We start from the raw sequence: 19,862 nt of genomic DNA, 5'->3' as shown, positions 1-19,862 counted from the left end.
GTAAAATCGCGCATTTTACCGCGATTTTGAATTCGCAGCAGTGTGAACCTAGGCTAAACCTGCTTTATCGGAGATTCCACCTGGTCTGATCCTTCATTTATTCCACTTCAAATACTTACCTGTCCCATTGCCCATACCGCCAGATTTGGCTTTCTGATAGAACTACTGCTGCCTGAAGAAAGTTCTAAATCCTCTACATCAGGGCTTCTACCTGGCTCTCCTGGAGGCATCAGATGATTGGACCCTCAGCAGTGAAGCACACACAAACGGAACAAACCTAACAAGGGTTCTAACCTTTCCCTACTTTACCCAAAGCTAATTTCCGAGTATGGCTATTTTTGCATAGTCCAGCCACTACAGTAATTGCCGCGGGGGTCCAGGTCCAGTGCCGAGTGGCTGCCCTGATGCTTAGCGAATACAGGGGTTTGCTTGGCCAGCATGGCTGCTGATGCTGTACAACTGGTCCTGTACTGGAACCAGACCAGTTAAACAGGGGGGCCCAGGGCAACTTTATTGTTCATTTCTTCCCAAATTAATAAATTAATTCTTACTAGACCACACCCCTGGTTTAACAGGGCTTAAATTACATTTCCCTGGGCCCCATCATTTCAACAGAGGGTCCTAGAAAGTGGGACTTGTCTTTCATTTTCGGGACTTAAGGTGGTAAATTCAGTGTCACTGTTTTGCTGCACCCCAGAGGGGGTGGGTGGGGTTGGGGGGGGGGGACAGTCAGGAAGGCTGTACAGTGCCCCATGATTTCTAACTCCAGTCATTCAGAAACTGCCAAGCAAGCGACCTTCTCTGATTATTAAGCAGCAGGGCAGCCAATCACCACAGAGCACCTACAGCAGCGATTTCCAGCTTCCACTGAAATAGGCCAGTTACGGCACATACATACTTACATTAGTCCAAGTTGGGCCAGTGTAGCAATGTGAATGTAGGCATAAAGAGATGGCATACAAGCCTTTAGGGCTCGTGCATCCAGAGTTGCATGCCGTACACATATTAGTGCAAGTACTTGGGTATACAGGAATATAGTAGTGTACAGCCATTATCTTCTATAGGTGGCTGTTCAGAGCTCCTGTGAGCTCCCTGATGGGGAAATAACCTGGAATTCCCATATGTATGGGTCCACATGGCAGTTTATCTAGCCTCCAAATAACGCCTGAAAACAGACTCCCATTCATTTCAGTGTGTCTTTTCACACTGGGGCGGTGCACTTGCGGGACGTTAGGGAAAGTCCTGCAAGCTGATCTTAAGGGTGATTTGGGAGGTCTGTATACAGTGCTCCCAAAACGCCCTGCCCATTAAAATGAATGGGCAGTGCTGCAACATGGGCGTCTTTAACCCCTAATTCGGTCGCTGGCGGGTGTTAAAATCTCCCCGCTAGCGGCCGAAAAGCGCAGATAAAATATGGCGGTGCAGTGTGAAAGTAGACTAAACGGGAAACGTACACTGATTATCAGTGCACTCTAAATAGTACCCACCAGTGCCTCCTATCAGTGCAGCCTCATCGGTGCCGCCTGTCAGTGCACATCAGTAAAGGAGAAAAATTACCCATTTGCAAACTTGTATAACAAACTATGAAAACTTTTTTTTTTTCAAAATTTTCTGCTTTTTTTTATTTATTTAGAAAAAAAAAAAAAAAGCCCAGTGGTGATAAAATACCACAAAAAGAAAGCTCTATTTGTGTAAAAAAAATATATATAAAAATGTTGTTTGGGTACAGTGTTGCATGACCGCGCAATAGTCATTCAAAGTGCGACAGCACTTATAGCTAAAAATTGGCCTGGGCAGGAAGGGGGTAAAAGTGCCCAGTAGGCAAGTGGTTAATGGTCATGTGTATTTCTTCCAACTTTTTTCAGGCTACTGGGGCTGTGCCACATCAGCTGTAAAGATCCGTTCGTTTTAGGGGTGCTTTTTGGCTGCTAGCAGGGTGCTTTTAACCTAAGGTGACCAGATTTTTTAAATGAAATCCGGGGACGTATTTTTTTTTCTATTTTCAAATAGTAAATTATTTTATAAACATATGTGATTATAGAATGATTGTATGATATATACGTTATTTCTCACATTGTGTCCATGAGAAAAAAATTGGGGGGTATGACTACCAAATGTTAAGAAGATAAGATGGAGAGAAAACAACTTTTCAATGCATGTCTTGTATTTTATTCTTACCAAAGAATTTTTATAAAAAAATAACAATATAAATAAAAAATTCCTAACAGTAAAAGATTGCATGGTAACAACACGTAGGATACCTTTGAACATAAATAATCAAATATTAATAGCTAACTGTTCTAAGACAACACATGTTAAAGGAACAGTTAGGCACCAAAGTTTTCATGGTGTCAGGAGGTCCCTGAGCGCTGTCTTACCTTAAGGGATTAATCGTTCTCGAATGCGGAAACGTAGCGTGCGTCAAGGTCAGGAGGACCAATAATCACCTGTCCCCCCCCCTTAAAATTACATCCAGCCTGCTGCAAAACAGAACCCTGCACTGCAAGCAAGGCTCTGATCCCTGTGACGGTGGGCGCCTTTGTGGTCAGGCTGAAAAGGGGGGTATGAAGGAATGGGGCTCCAAAATTCAAATCCAATCCAGGGACAGACTTGGTCTGGGAACAGTGTCCTCAGTCTGGGGACTGTCCACAGAAACCAGGGACCTCTGGTCACCCTATTTTAACCCAGCTAGCATCCAAAAAAAGGGTTAAAACCACCCATGTTGCACGCTTCTGCTTTCAGGCACTTCAGAAGAGCTGCCCATGCATTCCAATGGGCAGGGGCCGCGTATAGAGCGCTCCCAAACCTCCCCAAAGATGCTGCTTGCAGGACTTTTTGTAACGTCCCACAAGCGCACCATCCCAGTGTGAAAGCACTTGGGCTTTTACATTGGGATGACATGGGAGGTGGTTATTTTTAGCGCTAAAACCCCTTTAGCCTAGGTTCACACTGCTGCGAATTCAAAATCGCGGTAAAATGATTTTACCGCGATTTTGCCGCGATTTTGCCACGATTAGCCGCGATTTCGGCCGCAATTTAATGTAAATCGCGGCCCGAAATCGCAAAAAGTAGTACAGGAACTACTTTTTGAAATCGCAGATGCAGCGTTGCACTGATTAGGACAGTGCCATTGCTGACAATTGCCGCCGATTTGAGATGCGATTTGACATGTCAAATCGCATCTCAAATCGTTCCAAATCGTACCCAGTGTGAACCAGGGCTGAGTGTGAAATGCAAAAAACAGATGAAAAACTGAAAAGTATGAAAGCAATCCACCCTTCTGGCCATGACTGAACACTGACAGGTGAGGTTACTATCAGAAGCCTACCGCTCACCTGTATCCAATCAGACAGGCCTAGTACCTGTGCTAATCTTATCTTCCTCTCAGTCCATCCACCACCTCATTTCATTTTAGCCTGTGATAAAATTTGAAGCATCTTGGTATACTTTCTGCAGCTATTGCGTCCAGAAATAAAAACGCGGATACAGATGTACAGTAAGTAACATTTCTGGTGAATTTGTTGTTTTGCAGTTCTCCCTCCAGTATTTCCTATATTTGTTGATGTCTTTTTACCTCAGACTTTGGCACATAGCGCCCAATTTACCCTGTCGCTAAGCGGAGCGATATGTCATGATCAGTGATGGCGGAGGAGGGTGTTTATTATTGTCTGCGGCCTGGTTTGGGTGGAATCGGAGGGAAAAGGCAGACTCCTCCGTACTTAGAGCAAATGGTGCATTTTGTAGCTCTGTTGGGATTTCAATCCGTAAAAAGATTGGCATCAATAATTTTAACATTAGGCTGTCATCTCTTAAGGAAATCGCTGGGCTGTGAATTTAAATTAGCGTTTGGCTGATAAAATGCAGCAACGTGCGATCTCTAATATGGACAAAAGCAGATTTATTATGTCTGAGGCACAATACAATGCTTAATAATTCATTCAAATCATTGGCACCTGCGAGGCAGGAGAAATGTTTTATGAGGTAAAATTGTGCTTTGATTTATCGCCAGAGTTTTGGTGACTTTTTTTTTTTTTTTTTATTGTAATGAAAAACATATTTTGTTTATAACATGAGCATTGTTCATAACAAACTAGTCATGAGGTAAAACCTTGACATGTGTTTGGAATACACCACAAATGCAGGTCAGAAACCTCCTATTGACTTTAGGGGCTCATTCACATGGGTGACCTGTGTGGTGATAAAAGCAGGCGGCTGAGCCATGGTTTTACCACTGTTCATCTAACCAAAGACCTTCAGCACTGTACAAAATTGACCAGCAGTACACTACTACCAAACACAACCTATTTAATTGACTGGGGCTGTGCTGCAACCATGTGCGATTGGGACACCATAGTTGGGATTTTTGAGGGTTAAAATGGGTGGTGAGAGAGCAATGTATTGTCTCCTGTCAACTGCCCTCTGAAAAGTGATCCAAGGGCTGCCGCACATCCAAATAAGCCCTAGTCATTCGTACACATGGCAATTCAGAAGCTGCATTTCTTTGGTAGCAGCATGTCCTATAAAGGCGCATTTTGAACTGCAGGCAACACTTGCGTTTGAATTCAGAAAGCCAAGGCAGAATTTATAAAGAATGTTCGTTGACATGAAGTGCTTTCACCTACGTTGCCTCACAAATTTCTGAATCTCACCTATTAGACAATAAGGATGGGCTCAGGCGTGTTCGCAACTCCACGTGCAAGCCAGGAAGCTGACACTGCGTGGCGCTAATCACAGGCAGTGAGACATTTCCTGATCCGCAGCTGCACAGATCGGGAAATGTCACCCTACCTGTGATTAGCGCCACACAGTGTCGGCTTTCTGGCAGGTGCGGGCACATGGAGTTGTGAACACGCCTGAGCCCATCCTTATTAGACAAATAGTAAGATGTCTCCAAATTAAAGGAACCTTGGGCCAGAAAAACCCGGCGCAACGTAACTTTTTCAATTTAAGTTACACTGCAGGAAAATTTCTACCTAAGTGCCCGATCCACAAAGCACTTACCTAGAAATTTTCGGCTGTGTAACTTAAATTAGTCCGGCGCAAGGCGTTCCTAATTTAATGGGGCGAGTCCCATTTAAATTAGGCGCGCTCCCACGCCGGACGTACTGCGCATGCTCCCGACGTCATTTTCCCGACATGCTTTGCGCGGTTTTACGTTGCGCCGGGTTTTGAGAATCGCGACGGGCGTTAAAAAAAAAATATACGAGTTGCGGCGAAAAAAAAAACAGCGACGCGGGATAGAAGGGTCTACTTTTACAAGGCCTAAACAGTTTAGGCCTTGTAAAAGTAGCCCTAATATTGCGACGGCAAACTAATACTTACGGAGAAAAAACGAAGCGTAAAAGCTTCGTGGATCTCTGTAAGTGCTAATTTGCATACCCGAAGCGGCATTTCGACGAGAAATGCCCCCAGCGGCGGCTGCGGCACTGCATCCTAAGATCCGACAGTGTAAGTCCCTTACACCTGTCGGATCTTCTGCCTATCTATGTGAAACTGATTCTGTGGATCAGTTCCATAGATAGAAACAGGGATACGACGGCGTATCAGTAGATACGCCGGCGTATCCCTTTTGAGGATCTGGCCCCTTGTTCTTAGTGAAACACAGAGGCTTTTGTTGTTGAGCTCTCCTTCTGAAAATGCTAGTTGCCTGGCTGCCATGCTGATTCTCTTCCATCAGTACTTTGAGGGCCAGTTCACGCCACATGCAGTCCATTACGTTTTTTTTCTGCATCAAAAAGGCATGGAAAATAGGTTATACCATTTCCAATGGCATTGTTCAGACCAGCGCAGTCGGTTCTAGGGTTTTCCAGTTTCAGAAAAAAAAGTGGAACATGCAGCATTTTTCCTGCACTGTAATGGACTTTACTGGAACGTGGTAAAACGCACCTGACCCCAGTACAGAAAAATACAAGAAAAAAATCTGGAATGCATCTAAGAACCGCATTGAAAACACACCGGAATATGCCAAAAACGCATCAGGAATCGATCTGGAGTGTGTTTTTGTGGTGTGAACCCACCTTGAATCATGGACTTAGAACAGGTATGCAGCTGGCGGCTTCTAATATGACATCTCCTGTGTATACTCCATTAACCTCTCAGCAGTCTTATACACTATATTCTTATTTTTGGACGTTTTTTTGAATGATCCCTGGTGTGCTGGCGAATATGTATATATTATACACTATATTGTCATTAGTATTGGGACACCTGTATTTACACACACATGAACTTTAATGGCATCCCAGTCTTAGTCCGTAGGGTTAAATATTGAGTTGGCCCACTCTTTGCAGCTATAACAGCTTTAACTCTTCTGGGAAGGCTGTCCACAAGGTTTAGGAGTGTGTCTATGGGAATGTTTGACTCTTCTTCCAGAAGAGCATTTGTTAGGTCAGGCACTGATATTGGACAAGAAGGCCTGGCCAAAGATGTTCTATCGGGTTGAGGTCAGGACAGTCAAGTTCCTCCACCCCAAACTCGCTCATCCATGTCTTGGACCTTGTTTTGTGCACTGGTCCAAATCATTAGGTGGAGGGGGATTATGGTGTGGGGGGGCTTGGCCCCCTTAGTTCCAGTGAAGGGAACTTTTAAAGCGGAGTTCCACCCAAAAGTGGAACTTCTGCTTAAACCACTCCTCACCCCCTTACATGCCACATTTGGCATGTTGTTTTTTTTGGGGGGGGAGTGTGGGCTTCAGTAGGAGTGAGACTTCCTGTCCCACTTCCTCCTTCTGCCCAGGGACTGCTGCTTAGGCGACTCGTCATATCACCTTTTGGTGACCCCCTCCTCTCAGAGAGCGCAGCATTGCTTGCGCATGCGCAGTGAGTGCCCAGCTGTGAAGCCGAAAGCTGTCACAGCCGGGTGCCCACAGTTTAAATGGAGGTGCCGGCGGATGGGAGTGAAGCTCCGGGCGACCGCGTTGCTGGACAGTGGAACAGGTAAGTGTCTGTTTATTAAAAGCCAGCAGCTACACTTTTTGTATCTGCTGACATATAAAACATAAAAAAGGCTGGAACTTCCCTTTAAGGTGTCAGCATACCAAGACATTTTGGACAATTTCATGCTCCCAACTTTGCGGGAACAGTTTGGGGATGGCCCCTTCCTGTTACATCATGACTGCGATCAGTGCACAAAGCAAGGTCCATAAAGACATGGAGGAGCATGAAATTGTCAAAAATGTCTTGGTACTGTATGCTGACGCCTTAAGAGTTCCCTTCACCGGAACTAAGGGGCCAAGCCTAACCCCTGAAAAACAACCCCCACACCGTAATCCCCCCTCCACCAAATTATTTGGACCAGTGCACAAAGCAAGGTCCATAAAAACATGGATGAGCGAGTTTGGGATGGAGGGACTTGTCAGGACTCTGTGCAGGCCAGTCCTCAACCCGATAGAAGACCATTGGGATGAATTAGAGTGGAGATTGTGACTCAGGCCTTCTCATCCAACATCAGTGCCTGACCCCACAAATGCGCCTCTGGAAGAATGGGCAAACAATTCCATAGATACACTTCTAAACCTTGTGGACAGCCTTCCCAGAAGAGTTGAAGCTGTAAGAGGTGGGCCAACTCAATAATAAACCCTACAGACTAAAGCCTTGTACACACAATCTGATTTTCCGACAGGAATTGTGTGATGACAGCCTGTTGTTGGAAAATCTGACCGTTTTGTACGCTCCATCGGACAATTGTTGTCGGATTTTCAGTGGACAAATGTGGGATAGCATGCTTTAAAATTGTCAGCCAACAAATGTGCGTTGTCGGATTTTTCGAGCGCGTGTACACAAGTAAGTCGGACAAAACTCCAGTACAAACACGCATGCTCAGAAGCAATGCTCACCATAACACAACATTGGCAGAAGTTGCCCAAAGGGTGGTGCAGAAAACCCACGTTGTTTTGTGTTTGTTGGCCGACAATTCTTTGCCGTTTGTATGTACGACAAGTTCCTGGCCAACGCCCTTCGCACAAAAGTCCTACGCTTTGTCTGCGAAAAATCCAATTGTGTTAATAAAGCTTTAGACTGGGATGCCATTAAAGTTCATGTTCAAGGCAGGTGTGCCAATACTTTTAACAATCCAGTATGTTTTTTTTGATGGGGTATGTGTAGTATTGTTTTAGCGGCCCTTTAACACTGCCATGCTGTGGTTTGGCTGCAGTGTGGGTACAGCACAGTCTACCCAAGATTTTTCTGCAGGATTTTTTTTTCTTTTTCCTTTTTTGACCCCCCCCCCCCCCGCTCTTCTCAATTCGTGGAACCCCCCCTTCTAAATTAGCCCCCACCCCCCGCTTCTCTGCTCCAGGGGGCCCATGCCTGAGGGTGTGCAAGGGGCCCAATTATTCCTGATGGCATCCCTGACCATGGGTACACTGCGCTGCACACACGCTGCAGCCAAACCACAACGCAGCCGTGTGAAAGGGCTCAAACTTTATTTAATAATAGCTGGACACAAGGACAGCAATCGGACAGGCACTTATCAGATTGATTGCTGGTTGAGAACAATGTGCACTCTATCATGTGCTGTGCCTGGGAAAAATTGGATATTTATAAAATCTGTGCGGGCTAAAAAACCAAGCAGGTTCTGTTTTCTGTGTTTTGTTTGTTTTTTATGTAGTAATTTTTTTTCTTTTCTTTTTTTCTGAAGTGCAGATTATTTATAACAAACAATTGCCTACATTTTATTACTTTTGAGAAGTAAATAATTTGAAAGATTGCCGGCTTTTAGTAAGCTGTAGCAAATGCCAACTTTTCTGCTTTCATGAGTTTTACCAAATGGTCCCCATGGAGTGCAATTTTAAACACCTGAACCACTCAGGGGTTGTTTTTTTATTTTTTTTTATTTTTTATTTTTTTATCTTTAAAGTGGTTATAAGGTCAGAAGGTGTGTTTGTTTATTTTTTTATCGTATTGAATATTATGTAGACATGTGCTTGTTTATGTTTTTCATCCATGTTTTTCGGGTCATTTGTTTTGATCGAAATTTGTCATTTTGAATAAATTTGTAACTTTGGAAAAATTAGAATTTTGTTATGTTCTATTCGTTTAGATGCGGTATTCAAAAATTCGTAAATTTGAAATAACTAATAATTTACTAATAAATTATAGGTATTGGAATTTCCTTTAAAATTTGGCTGTTTATGAACGTAATAAATAAAAAATGTATCCAAAAATAATAAATGCTTCATCTAAATGAATGGAATGTAACAAATTAATAAAGTCTTTATTATTATTATTTTGTTGCGTTCCATTCATTTGATGCAGCATTCGTTATTTTCGGATAATTCTTAACTTCAGATCAATTCATAATCGTTACGTTCACTAACAGTCAAATTTAAAAGGAAAATCAAATACCTTTAATTTAATAGTAATAGTTACATTTTATGAATTTTCGTTTTCTGATTCAGGTTTTTGTTGATTCTAATATTTACAAATTATTGAATTTGTCGAATTTTGTTGAAAAACTAGGGCCAGATTCACGTAGCTGCGTAACGTATCTCATTTACGTTACACCGCCGCAAGTTTTACGGGCAAGTGCTTGATTCGTTTTGTGCGAAATGACGTTGCACCGACGTAACTTTTAGAACGGCGACGTACGTTACGTCCTTTCCTATTCCCGGGCGTCTTGCGCAAAAAAAAAAAAATTTAATTTGACGCGGGAACGACGGCCATACTTTAACATGGCTGGTCTATTTTTACACCACCTAAATGGCAGCCGTAAATTTACGCCGGGAAAAGCCGACTAGCGACGACGTAAGAGAATGCGACGAACGCGCGTACCTTCGTGGATCGCCGTAAACAGCTAATTGGCATACCCGACACGGAAAACGACGGGGTTGACGTAAGAGAATGCGACGAACACGCGTACCTTCGTGGATCGCCGTAAACAGCTAATTAGCATACCCAACGCGAAAAACGACGGGGTTATTAGGTTGAGTCCCATCTTGGGTACAGCTCCCCCTAATTTGATGCCGTTTTATGGCAGCTATTGAGTACCCGACTCTGTCTCTGAGTCGATGGGGTGTTGCTTGAGGCCTATTTTATTGGGTTGCCTGTTATGTTTTGTTGCCTATAAGGACCCTTGAATCTCCCATATACATTCATTCTGTTGTTTATCGGTTGTGTATATATTGGGAATTTTATATTGGTTATTTTGTTGTTGTTGTGTTATTTATATTTTGTTAAAATAAAGTGGCTGAGGCCATTAAGATCCTAGTTGGTTTCAGTGTGTGTCTTTTTGGTGGCAATGTGGGGTGGTGTGTGGCTGGGCAGCTTGGTGATCATCTGATTTCATCTTTTATACCCTAGTCATGTGGTTTCATCCTATTTCTAAATTGTTGCATTTGTAAAAGGCCACTATAAAGGAACAGTAGAGGTAAAAAAAGGAAAAAATAACAATAATTTTTGTGAATTAATTTGCAATGTAATAGGGATGTTGCAGGAGTATGACCTTAGCCTTCATTCTTACATATGATTTGCTAATGGGATGTATGTAGCTGTGTTAAGTCGACCTAGATGGATCAAATCTCGGGTGGTTCAGCAAGGACTGGCTGAGATGCGATCCATATATGGGTAGGCTAGTTGTACTCAATTCATTGGTCAACTAGGGTACAATCAGCCTGTCAATTTTTTATTTTTTTTTACACGTGATTATTGCTGGTGGCTATAGTTGGCAGTAATTATTGTGTTCTGCTGGCAGGAAAGGTTCCCTGCTGGCAGAACACATTAGTACTGTAGGGGAGGTTCAGCTATCAACACTTACTGTGTTGATGGGGGGGAAATCAAATGATTTTGTATTAGACTAGCAGATTTATATGAACTTGACTAACAAATTTAAGCCAAAGTCCAACTAACACTTTATAAGCCGTTACAGCAAACAGTTATTTTTCCCATAAAGGTTTTACATAATATGCATTGTAAGCACCCTTGTCAGTAGTACCTGCTACTTTGCTGGACAGCTTGGTCTGTTAGAGGAAGCTGAAAAATAACAGACTTACTAGCTGGAAAACAAGGTGTGAGAAAATGAACGTCATTAACCAGCAAGACTGCCAGTACATTGTGTACACTGTGCAGCCCTATCAGTGCCACGTATCAGTGTTGCCTATACATGCCCTTCAATGTCACCTATCATTGCCTCCTCAGCAGGACTCTGAGCTGAGAGCATCTTTCTCATACAGCCCAGAGCCTGCACTAACAGTTCCCCCTCCATCCTCTCTCGCATGGATGGGAGATGAGAGAGCCGATCTGCTGTTTCTCCTCCTGACCCTCACCTCCTGTGTGCACCATGGATTGTCTGATCAAATTCAGTTGCTTAGCTTCACACTTCACGCGTTGTGCACGCACACACAGGAGAAGAAGGCAGGGCTGTCTTTTCCATTGGGCACGCTGGGCAGTTGCCCGGGGGCCCCACTTGCCTGGGGGGCCCCCATCGGCTGCCCAGCAACCCCAGTAAAAAAATGGTGGAGAGCAGCGGGTCAGAACTGTAGAACTGTATCGTGTCTACAGTCTCTGAGGAAGAGTCTGAAGAGGAGTCAAGAGTGGGAGCGCCTCCGGGATGAGAGTCACGGGAGAAGTCAGACATGAGGAGACAGTAGGATAAAACCAGAGCAGCAAAGCTGGAGCCATCCAACTGAGCCGTGCATGTTGCACCTGAGAGGCGGTCAGTGATAGCGCCGCCAGGCCAGTCTAAGGGGCGGGTGGTTGCTGATGTAAGGGGGGAGTGAATACAAAAATATTAGTGACCCCCCCCTTACCTTAGTGTATTTACTCTACGGAAGGTGGTCTCTGGTCACCAGAGTTCCCCACACATCAGAGTTCCTGGTGTTCCCCTTTACATCCGAGTCTGCAGCATTCCCCCTTACAGTGCAAGGACCCTGATGTAAGTGGGAACTCTGATGTAAAGAGAAAGCGGTGAACTCTGATATAAGGTATTCTCTGGTCACCAGAGTCCCCCTCCACATCAGAGTTCCCCCGTTACATTATGATCTGCAGCGTTCCCACTTTACATAAGAGTTCCCTTTCACTGTAAGGGGGAATCCTGCAGACTTTGATGTAAGAGGAAACTCTGAGAAGGCTGGGTTATAGTAACCTAACCTTCATGTCAATGAAGAAATTTGTAAAACTGTAATTTTAGGTACTTTTTTGCAGTGCCAGTAAAAAAAATGTGGTTCTGCCAGTAAATTTCATGATTTTTGTCAGTAAATTCTCATGCACGATTGTGTAGACAGGGCCCCAGTGCACTGTATTGCCCGGGGGCCTACAATGCTCTTAAGATGCCACTGGAAGAAGGAGCAGATCGGCTCTCTTCTCTTGCATCTATGCAGTGGGGAAGAGGGAGAAGGTACTGTCAGTGCAGGCTCTGGGCTTTACAAGAGAGACAAATTCAGCTCAGAGCCCTGTGGCCAGCAACACCGCTGGGGCCCCCCCTGACAGTGGCGGAACACCAGGACCTGGTCTTGAGTGCGACCGTTTTGAACCCTGTTCCGCCTCTAGTGTAAACGGTCTTATCTGCTTCAAAATATTGTAACTCTGCTTGGTCAGTTTTCTAATCCAGACTCCCGAGCCAAGTCCTACCATTTACTTGGCCTAAGCTGTGTTTGGACAGTGAAGGAACAGATGCGAACTGAAGAAGGCAACTGGAGTATTCTCCTCCAGGCAGCATGTTTAATTTTTTAAATCTGAAATTGTAAAAAATAAATAATTTAAAAAAAACTTGTTACCATGCAGTAAAATCTACTTGATGTGCAGCGCTGACCCTTTTCCCTCCTATGATGAATGCTGACAAAAAGGGGATTACAGAATTTTAATACAAAGGCAGGCCGCGGCACTATTGATAAACACTCTGTATTTTTTAATGACTACAAAAACTGGGTTAAACAGGGTCTTTCATATCTGCCTACACTATGAAGACAGGTAGACAAAGGGCATGATTACTGCTTGAAAATACTTTTTTCTTTTTCCACAGTGGTTTTTCTTTTGGTGTTTTATTTTTAGATGATTTGAATGAAGTAATTTTCTTTACGAGCGGCAGCAAATGATCATTTGGCTACATTAAGCAGAAGAAAATCACGAGAGCCATAAAATGTTATTCCGGGGCAGCCTATTTACTGAACTATGTGGTTAGTGTGTGTGTGTCTCACTGTTTCCCTCTAGAGAGAGCATTCCATTCATCTATGTAGTCAAAGTTACATTTGCGGTTAGCATAGGAAAGGTTCCCCCTGTCCAATCCCATTAAGAAACGGCAACACTAATAAGATTAACAAGAAACCATTGGGAGAAGCCATGCAGAACAGATCCTTATAGACATACCACTGCCTTTAAGAAAATTAAGGAAAAGGAAATCTTAGATAATGGAAAGTGGTTTGGCTGGAGCTGTATCTTACTTAAAGGAAAATGCTCATCGCATCAATATATGCTAGATGTTGTTTAGAATTTAATTAGAGGCTCTATTAGCATTTTGGGTTTGTTTCAGGAAAACATGGGTCTGCCGTTTTTATAGCAAATATACAAAATCAAGCATGTATATTCCCAGTGGTCCATTCAAATCTAAAGCCATTTGATATACGGGATAGATTAAAAGATTGTCAAAAGGATAAGTTCACCAAAAAATAATAATGATAATAAATGCAATTGTTTTGCAGCTACAAAAATGTGCATTTATTTTTTTTTTCTTGGGCACCTGGAAAGTATTGCACCCACAATCGGCAGATCCGAGGTGCAAGGTCTGACTTTCAGTACAGCTGTCTGTCTGTACCTCCTGTCAGTTGCTGAATTCCAGGAATATTAATTCATTGAGAACTAAAGCTGTCTGCTACAGTGGAAGACGGGCAGCAACAGCCTCTTTCAGGAGCCCTACCCCAGATCAAGCGCCACCTCGCCATCGACCTCCTAAGGTAAGGCCACTGAGAGGGTCACCAGTGGTGCACAAGCCCAGAAATGCAGGATCATGTACTAGATTTACAGACAGGGCTTTTTTTCAGGGGGAACTTGGGGGAACTCCGTTCCACCACCTCTGGCTCAGACCCTTTGTTGCCTGCTCACCACAATCGCTCTGAACTCTGTGTGTAACCCCCCCTAAACTCTGCACTCTGTATGTAATGCAATCCTGGTATTTAATGCCTCTTTAAGACCCTTCTACTGTTTGTGAAATCTGAACGGGGTCGTGGTTGAGTTCCTGCACCTATTTTCTGAGAAAAAAAGCTCTGTATACAGAGGTTATACAGTCGGCAAGCGGCTAATAAAAACAATATCCTATTGCACTTACATCGCACCCTCTGCTGTTTTTCTCTGTTAAGGACCGGCTCACGTAAATATACGTCTTCACTTTAAAGATGAATATCTCGGTAACGGCAGCAGCTGCTGCCACAACCGAGATATCCATCTTTTCCGTGGAGGCGGGAGAGGGGGCCCCCTTCCCGCGCCCTCCGCCGCTTAGCGGAGCCGTCAGCAGCGGCGGAGGCGATCGGGTCCTTTACGCCGCTTGCCATGGATTCGATTTTGGGCAAGATGTCCTAACCCGTCTCCATAGCAGGGCGGAAGCAACGTCAAAACGTCACTTCCGCCCATGCGTCTTAAAGTCTAAATATGAGATCTGAGGTATTTTTGACTCCAGACCTCATATTTAAGAGGACCTGCCATCCTTTTTTCTATTACAAGTGATGTTTACATGACCCCTTTTTTTTTTTTTTTTTTAAACTGTGTAAAAATAAATAAAATCAATTAAAATAAATAAGAAAACAAAAAAAAAATTTTTTTTAAAGCGCCCCGTCCCGACAAGCTTGCGCACAGAAGCGAACGCATACGTGAGTAGCACCCGCATATGAGTGAGTGAGTGAAAAACTTGTAAAGTGCAACACATGCGAACTGAATCGCCTCTGGGCGAACTGAAAACAGTGTTCAAACCGCACAAGTGAGGTATCGCCGCAATCGTTGGAGCAATAATTCTAGCCCTAGACCTCCTCTGTATCTCAAAAAAGGCAACCTATAGAATTTTTTAAAGTTGCCTATGGAGATTTTTAAGAGTAAATGTTTGACGCCATTCCACGAGCGGCGCAATTTTGAAGCGTGACATGTTGGAAATCATTTTACTCAGCATAACATTATCTTTCACAATATAAAAAAAATTGGTCTAACGTTCCTGTCGTCTTATTTTTTAATTCAAAAAAGGGATTTTTTTCCCAAAAAAGTGCGCTTGTAAGACCGCTGCGCGAAAACGGTGTGACAAAAAGTATTGCAATGACCGCCATTTTATTCTCTAGGGTGTTAGAACCCCAAAACTCTATATATATTTTTTTCTATGTAATTTTCTAGGAAAAAAAAACTTTTTTGAACTTGTAAACACAGAGTCTGAAAAACAGGCTCGGTCCTTAAGTGGTTAAAACCGTTTGCACGGCGCTTTACAAAATGGAGCGAGACCGCACACTTACAATTCAATACAAGAGGAATCGGAGGGCACTGGTCGTTGGAGCTTACGATCTAAAAGGGAGGGTAATCATTGTGCTCTATGTCCCATGTGAAAGGGAAGTTGAACTGCATGAATATGAGATAAACAATAGCACTTTGCTGAAAATAAAGTAATGTTATGTATTTTTCTTTGTACTAGTGTAGAACCTAATAAATGTTAAATCTTTCGCAGGACTAAAAGTTATGCATACACTAGGCAATTTTTTACATTTTTATTTTTTTCTGATGAAATTGCAGCTGTAGCCAAACTGTGTGTTAATTAGTTTCTTTTAATTAAGTTGCAAATCCTATAAACTTTTGGAGAACCAAAAAGGAAAAAAAAATGGTTTTGTTATAGAGCATCCTGGGAGATCTCTGAACACGGCACATAAAATTTTCTTGAGACAGAATTCCATTAAATTCACAGTGATCCAGATGGAATTGTCATGACAAATAGCATGGGCTCTGCCCTATCTCTGGTGTACAGGCAAAAGAGCACTTTAATTAAAGGGGATCTACCTACAAACGGTGGGACTGTGATACCAGCTATCTGATCTTAATGCTTCCTTATTGCATTTATTGTGCATCATTCCTGTTTTACTAGAAACTGGAAGACTCTGTTCTCAAATTAGGTGTCTTTTAAAGCGGGAGTTCACCCGAAAAAAAAATTTTAACATTAGATTGAGGCTAATTAAGGGGAGCAGAAACGGGTATTTTTAAAAAAAATCAATGCTGTACTTACCGTTTTCGAGATAGATGTTCTCCCGCCGCTTCCGGGTATGATCTTCGGGACTGGGCGTTCATATTTGATTGACAGCCTTCCAACGGTCGCATACAGCGCGTCACCAGTTGCCGAAATAAGCCGAACGTCGGTGCGGCTTTATACGGCGCCGGCGCACCGACGTTCGGCTACTTTCGTAAAATTGTGACGTGCTGTATGCGATGGTCGGAAGGCTGTCAATCAAATAGGAGCGCCCAGTCCCGCAGCCCATACCCGGAAGCGGCGGGAGAACATCTATCTCGAAAACGGTAAGTACGGCATTGATTTTAAAAACCATACCCGTTTCTGCTCCCCTTAAATAGCCTCAATCTAATGTTAAATGAATGATGAATTCACCTGCGCACCACAAGTCAAACCTCTCGTAAGCGGTGCACGTTTTAGGAGATATTTTCAGTACATATACAGTAGGTGAGCTTTTATTATATTATTGGTGCCATTGAGAGGAACTGCACCCCAACTTTCCAACTTTGGTGTCATTGGGAGGAACTGCACCCCAACTTTGGTGTCATTGGGAGGAACTGCACCCCAACTTTCCAACTTTGGTTTCATTGGAAGGAACTGCGCCCCAACTTTGGTGTCATTGGGAGGGATTGCGCCCCAACTTTGGTGTCATTGGGAGGGATTGCGCCCCAACTTTGGTGTCATTGGGAGGAATTGTGCCCCAACGTTGGTGTCATTGGGAGGAATTGTGCCCAATTGTTGGTGTCATTGGTAGAAATTGTGCCTCATCTTTGGTGTCATTGGTAGAAATTGCGCCTCATCTTTGGTGTCATTGGGAGGGATTGTGCCTCATCTTTGGTGTCAGTGGATGAAATAGGACCCAAGGGCCAGATAAAAGTAAGCAAAGGGCCGCATCTGGCCACCGTTTTGAAGACAACTGAGGGTTGACCAAGATATTGGGAGTTCGTTCACCTTTCAATTTTTCGTGAGCTTACCTTTTTAGGATTGACACACAATCCAACTTAAAACAGTTGGAAAAGAAAACTACTTCATAGGTACTTAGTTAGTCAGGTTGAAAAAAGACACAAGTCCATCTAGTCCATCCACTTCGTGTCTATGGGTACATTTTGGCCAGTCAGAGACATGACTTCTAAATACACCTCCTAGCCATCTGCTATGGAGGTGGGGAGGGGGAGGGGGGAAGCAATAGTATGAAGTGGATTGTTAGGCCCCTTTCACACGTGCGGACCGTATGTCCGCTTTTTCATCCATCCGTTTGCGGATGAAAAAGGGACATACATTGGTCCCTATGAGATCGCGAGTGTCAGCGGATTTACATCTGCTGACACCCGATCTCGTCCGCCCCCGCAATGACGGAAGAAAACCTTATTTTTCCTTCCGTCTGCGGATCGGATGAACACGAACATACGGTCCGTGTTCATCCGATTCCCCCCCATAGGGGAGAGCGGAGAAAAGACAGGGCGGTCCCTGCACAGTGTGCGGGGACCGCCCTGTCATCCGACGGCTCAGCAGGGATCAACGGAGCGATCCCCGCTGAGCATACGGAGCCGGATCATTACTGATCCGCTCCGTGTGAAAGGGGCCTAATTGTGTCTTTTTTCCAATTCCCAATCATAATATTACTGTTAGGGGTGTTTTGCTTGGTGCATAAACACGCATATTCAACAGAGGAAATCATACATGTTTATAGAACTCGATCTTTTGGTGATTGAATGTTCAGACTAATGTCTCACAGCCGTGGCTCGGGGTTGGGATCATAGTAGATGAGACGACTATTCTGCACAGTCTATGGCTACTAAAACCTTGCTACTTTTCTGTGGAATGGGGTAGATAATACTAGACCACATTCCCTTCTGCCCTGTGAGAGGTTAGGTTCTCATACGAAGAGTTTATTTTTGTTTTTCTGCAGTTTCCCACTCAGTGAATCTTCTGTTCTAATTAACTTCGCAGTCGTGTGATCCTAAGTTGACCTTACACATTTGTCTGCCAGGAACTTCTCCCAGGCGGCAGGTGACCTTGAAGTGGTTGGGGAAAAAAATCTGCATACAGCGTCTCGGGGTGTCAATGCATCTTCCAGTGTGAATGTCTAAAATTAAAGTGGATTTTGTCAGCCTGTAAGTTGGTAGTAAATTCAAAAAACATAAATGTAATAAATTGCAAGTTAAATTCATTAAAATCATTAAATGTGGTGGGTGCCTTTTTTTTTGTTTTGTTTCCTTTTTCACCTGGTGATCAGGTCAGTAACATGCTTGCTGTTTTAGGGTGTCTCTACTCTGGATGGAGGAGAAATGGAGATACTTTTTGGACAGCAGCATTGTCAATCTGGTACACTAGCAGAATTGAATGGACTTCACTAACAAATTATAGCACCATTAAATCCAAAACAAAAATGTCATGTACTACAGCTTACTAATCTATAAATGTGGTGGCTGCATTAGGTAGGTTTTCACCTGGTGATTTGGCCAGTAACACATCTCCTGTATTTTTTACGATTTGTAATATATTCAATATTCGGCCCCTACCCTTTACACACAGAGATCCACGTCCCTGCTCTGTTACTGCCGACCGTGGCTGCCAGGTACGCGATCGGCATCTTAGTGACGCGCCGGGAGCGCGCCCCCCTAGTGGCCGGAGGACCCAAGGCAGTAAAAAGATGGCCTCCCGGCATTTTAGAGCCACCTTGTGGCCGTCTTTTTACTATGGCCCGAGTCTGAAGAGGTTAATTTGCAGGGATTTCCTTTCACTTCCTGTTTGGCTATGGGACAGGAAGTGAAGGGAAATCTCGGCAATAAAGAAGAGTGGAGAAAAAGAAGATTGGTCGCATGAAAGAGTGAAATCGAACCAGCCATGTCTGTTTTTTGCATTTATAAAGATTTGTATACCGTATTTATCGCCCTATAGCACGCACCCCAAACCTAGAAGGGAATCCTAAGGAAAAAAAAAAAAACTGACAGTTTACAGTTACTTACAGTTGCCCGGCGTCCATCGGCGGCCTTGTCCAGTCCAGCATCCGTCTGCGGCTTCTCCCGCACCGTTTTTGAACGTCGCCGCCGACAAATACCGAGCGCAGTACACTCGGGTACACACGGTCACGCTCGGCTCCTCTCGCATAAAGGCTAGGAGGCGGCACAGGGCGTGACCGCAAGCGGAGCTGAGCGTGACCGAGTGTACCCAAGTGTACTGCATATATATCGGTATATGTCGGCGGCGGCGCTCAGAAAGCGGGGATCGGCGTATAACGCGCACCCACGATTTCCCCCTGATATTAAGGGGAAAAAAGTGCGCATTATACGCCGATAAATACGGTACGGTACTTTTTTGTATGTTCAATGACCCGTAAGCTTCTTTTTTTTTTTTTTTTTTTTCACCCAAAGCAGAATATATAGAACACAATTACACTTTGATGTAAACATGAAATCTTTGTTGTCTCCACAATATACGATGAATTTTGTCATCTCAGAAATGCATAACATTCACGTCGTCCTTGGTAAAAGAGCTTTTTTTTTTTTTTTTTTTTTTTTTTCTCTCCTTCATTTCACTCTAATTATTTGTGTAAATGCATATCGAAATGAACTTCATGACCGTTGGAAATGTTTTCACTCTTTACTTTTTGTTTGATGTATCCTCTGGAATTCAGTTCTTACATTTAAATACAGTGCATGCTTCCCACACTGATGATGATACTGCCA

At 43.6% G+C, this 19,862-nt stretch overlaps 1 protein-coding gene across 3 annotated transcripts in view; it reads left to right on the top strand.

Moving 5' to 3' along the window:
- The window catches only part of MDGA2 (MAM domain containing glycosylphosphatidylinositol anchor 2), a 768,978-nt gene that overhangs the window by 213,476 nt on the left and 535,640 nt on the right, over nucleotides 1–19,862 (top strand). Inside the window, exon 1 of one of the 3 annotated variants that reach the window (XM_040332616.1) lies at nucleotides 3,333–3,496. The exons of the other annotated variants lie outside the window; for them this stretch is intronic. Within the exon in view, the coding sequence (XP_040188550.1) occupies nucleotides 3,490–3,496 (7 nt within the window). The 5' untranslated portion in view covers nucleotides 3,333–3,489. Of the gene's footprint in view, nucleotides 1–3,332; nucleotides 3,497–19,862 lie in introns of those variants that run through there. 3 annotated transcript variants of the gene reach the window in all.

The sequence above is a fragment of the Rana temporaria genome, chromosome 13 (genome assembly GCF_905171775.1).
Source record: "Rana temporaria chromosome 13, aRanTem1.1, whole genome shotgun sequence".
NCBI lineage: Eukaryota > Metazoa > Chordata > Amphibia > Anura > Ranidae > Rana > Rana temporaria.
This window is presented reverse-complemented; position numbering and strand designations above follow the sequence as displayed.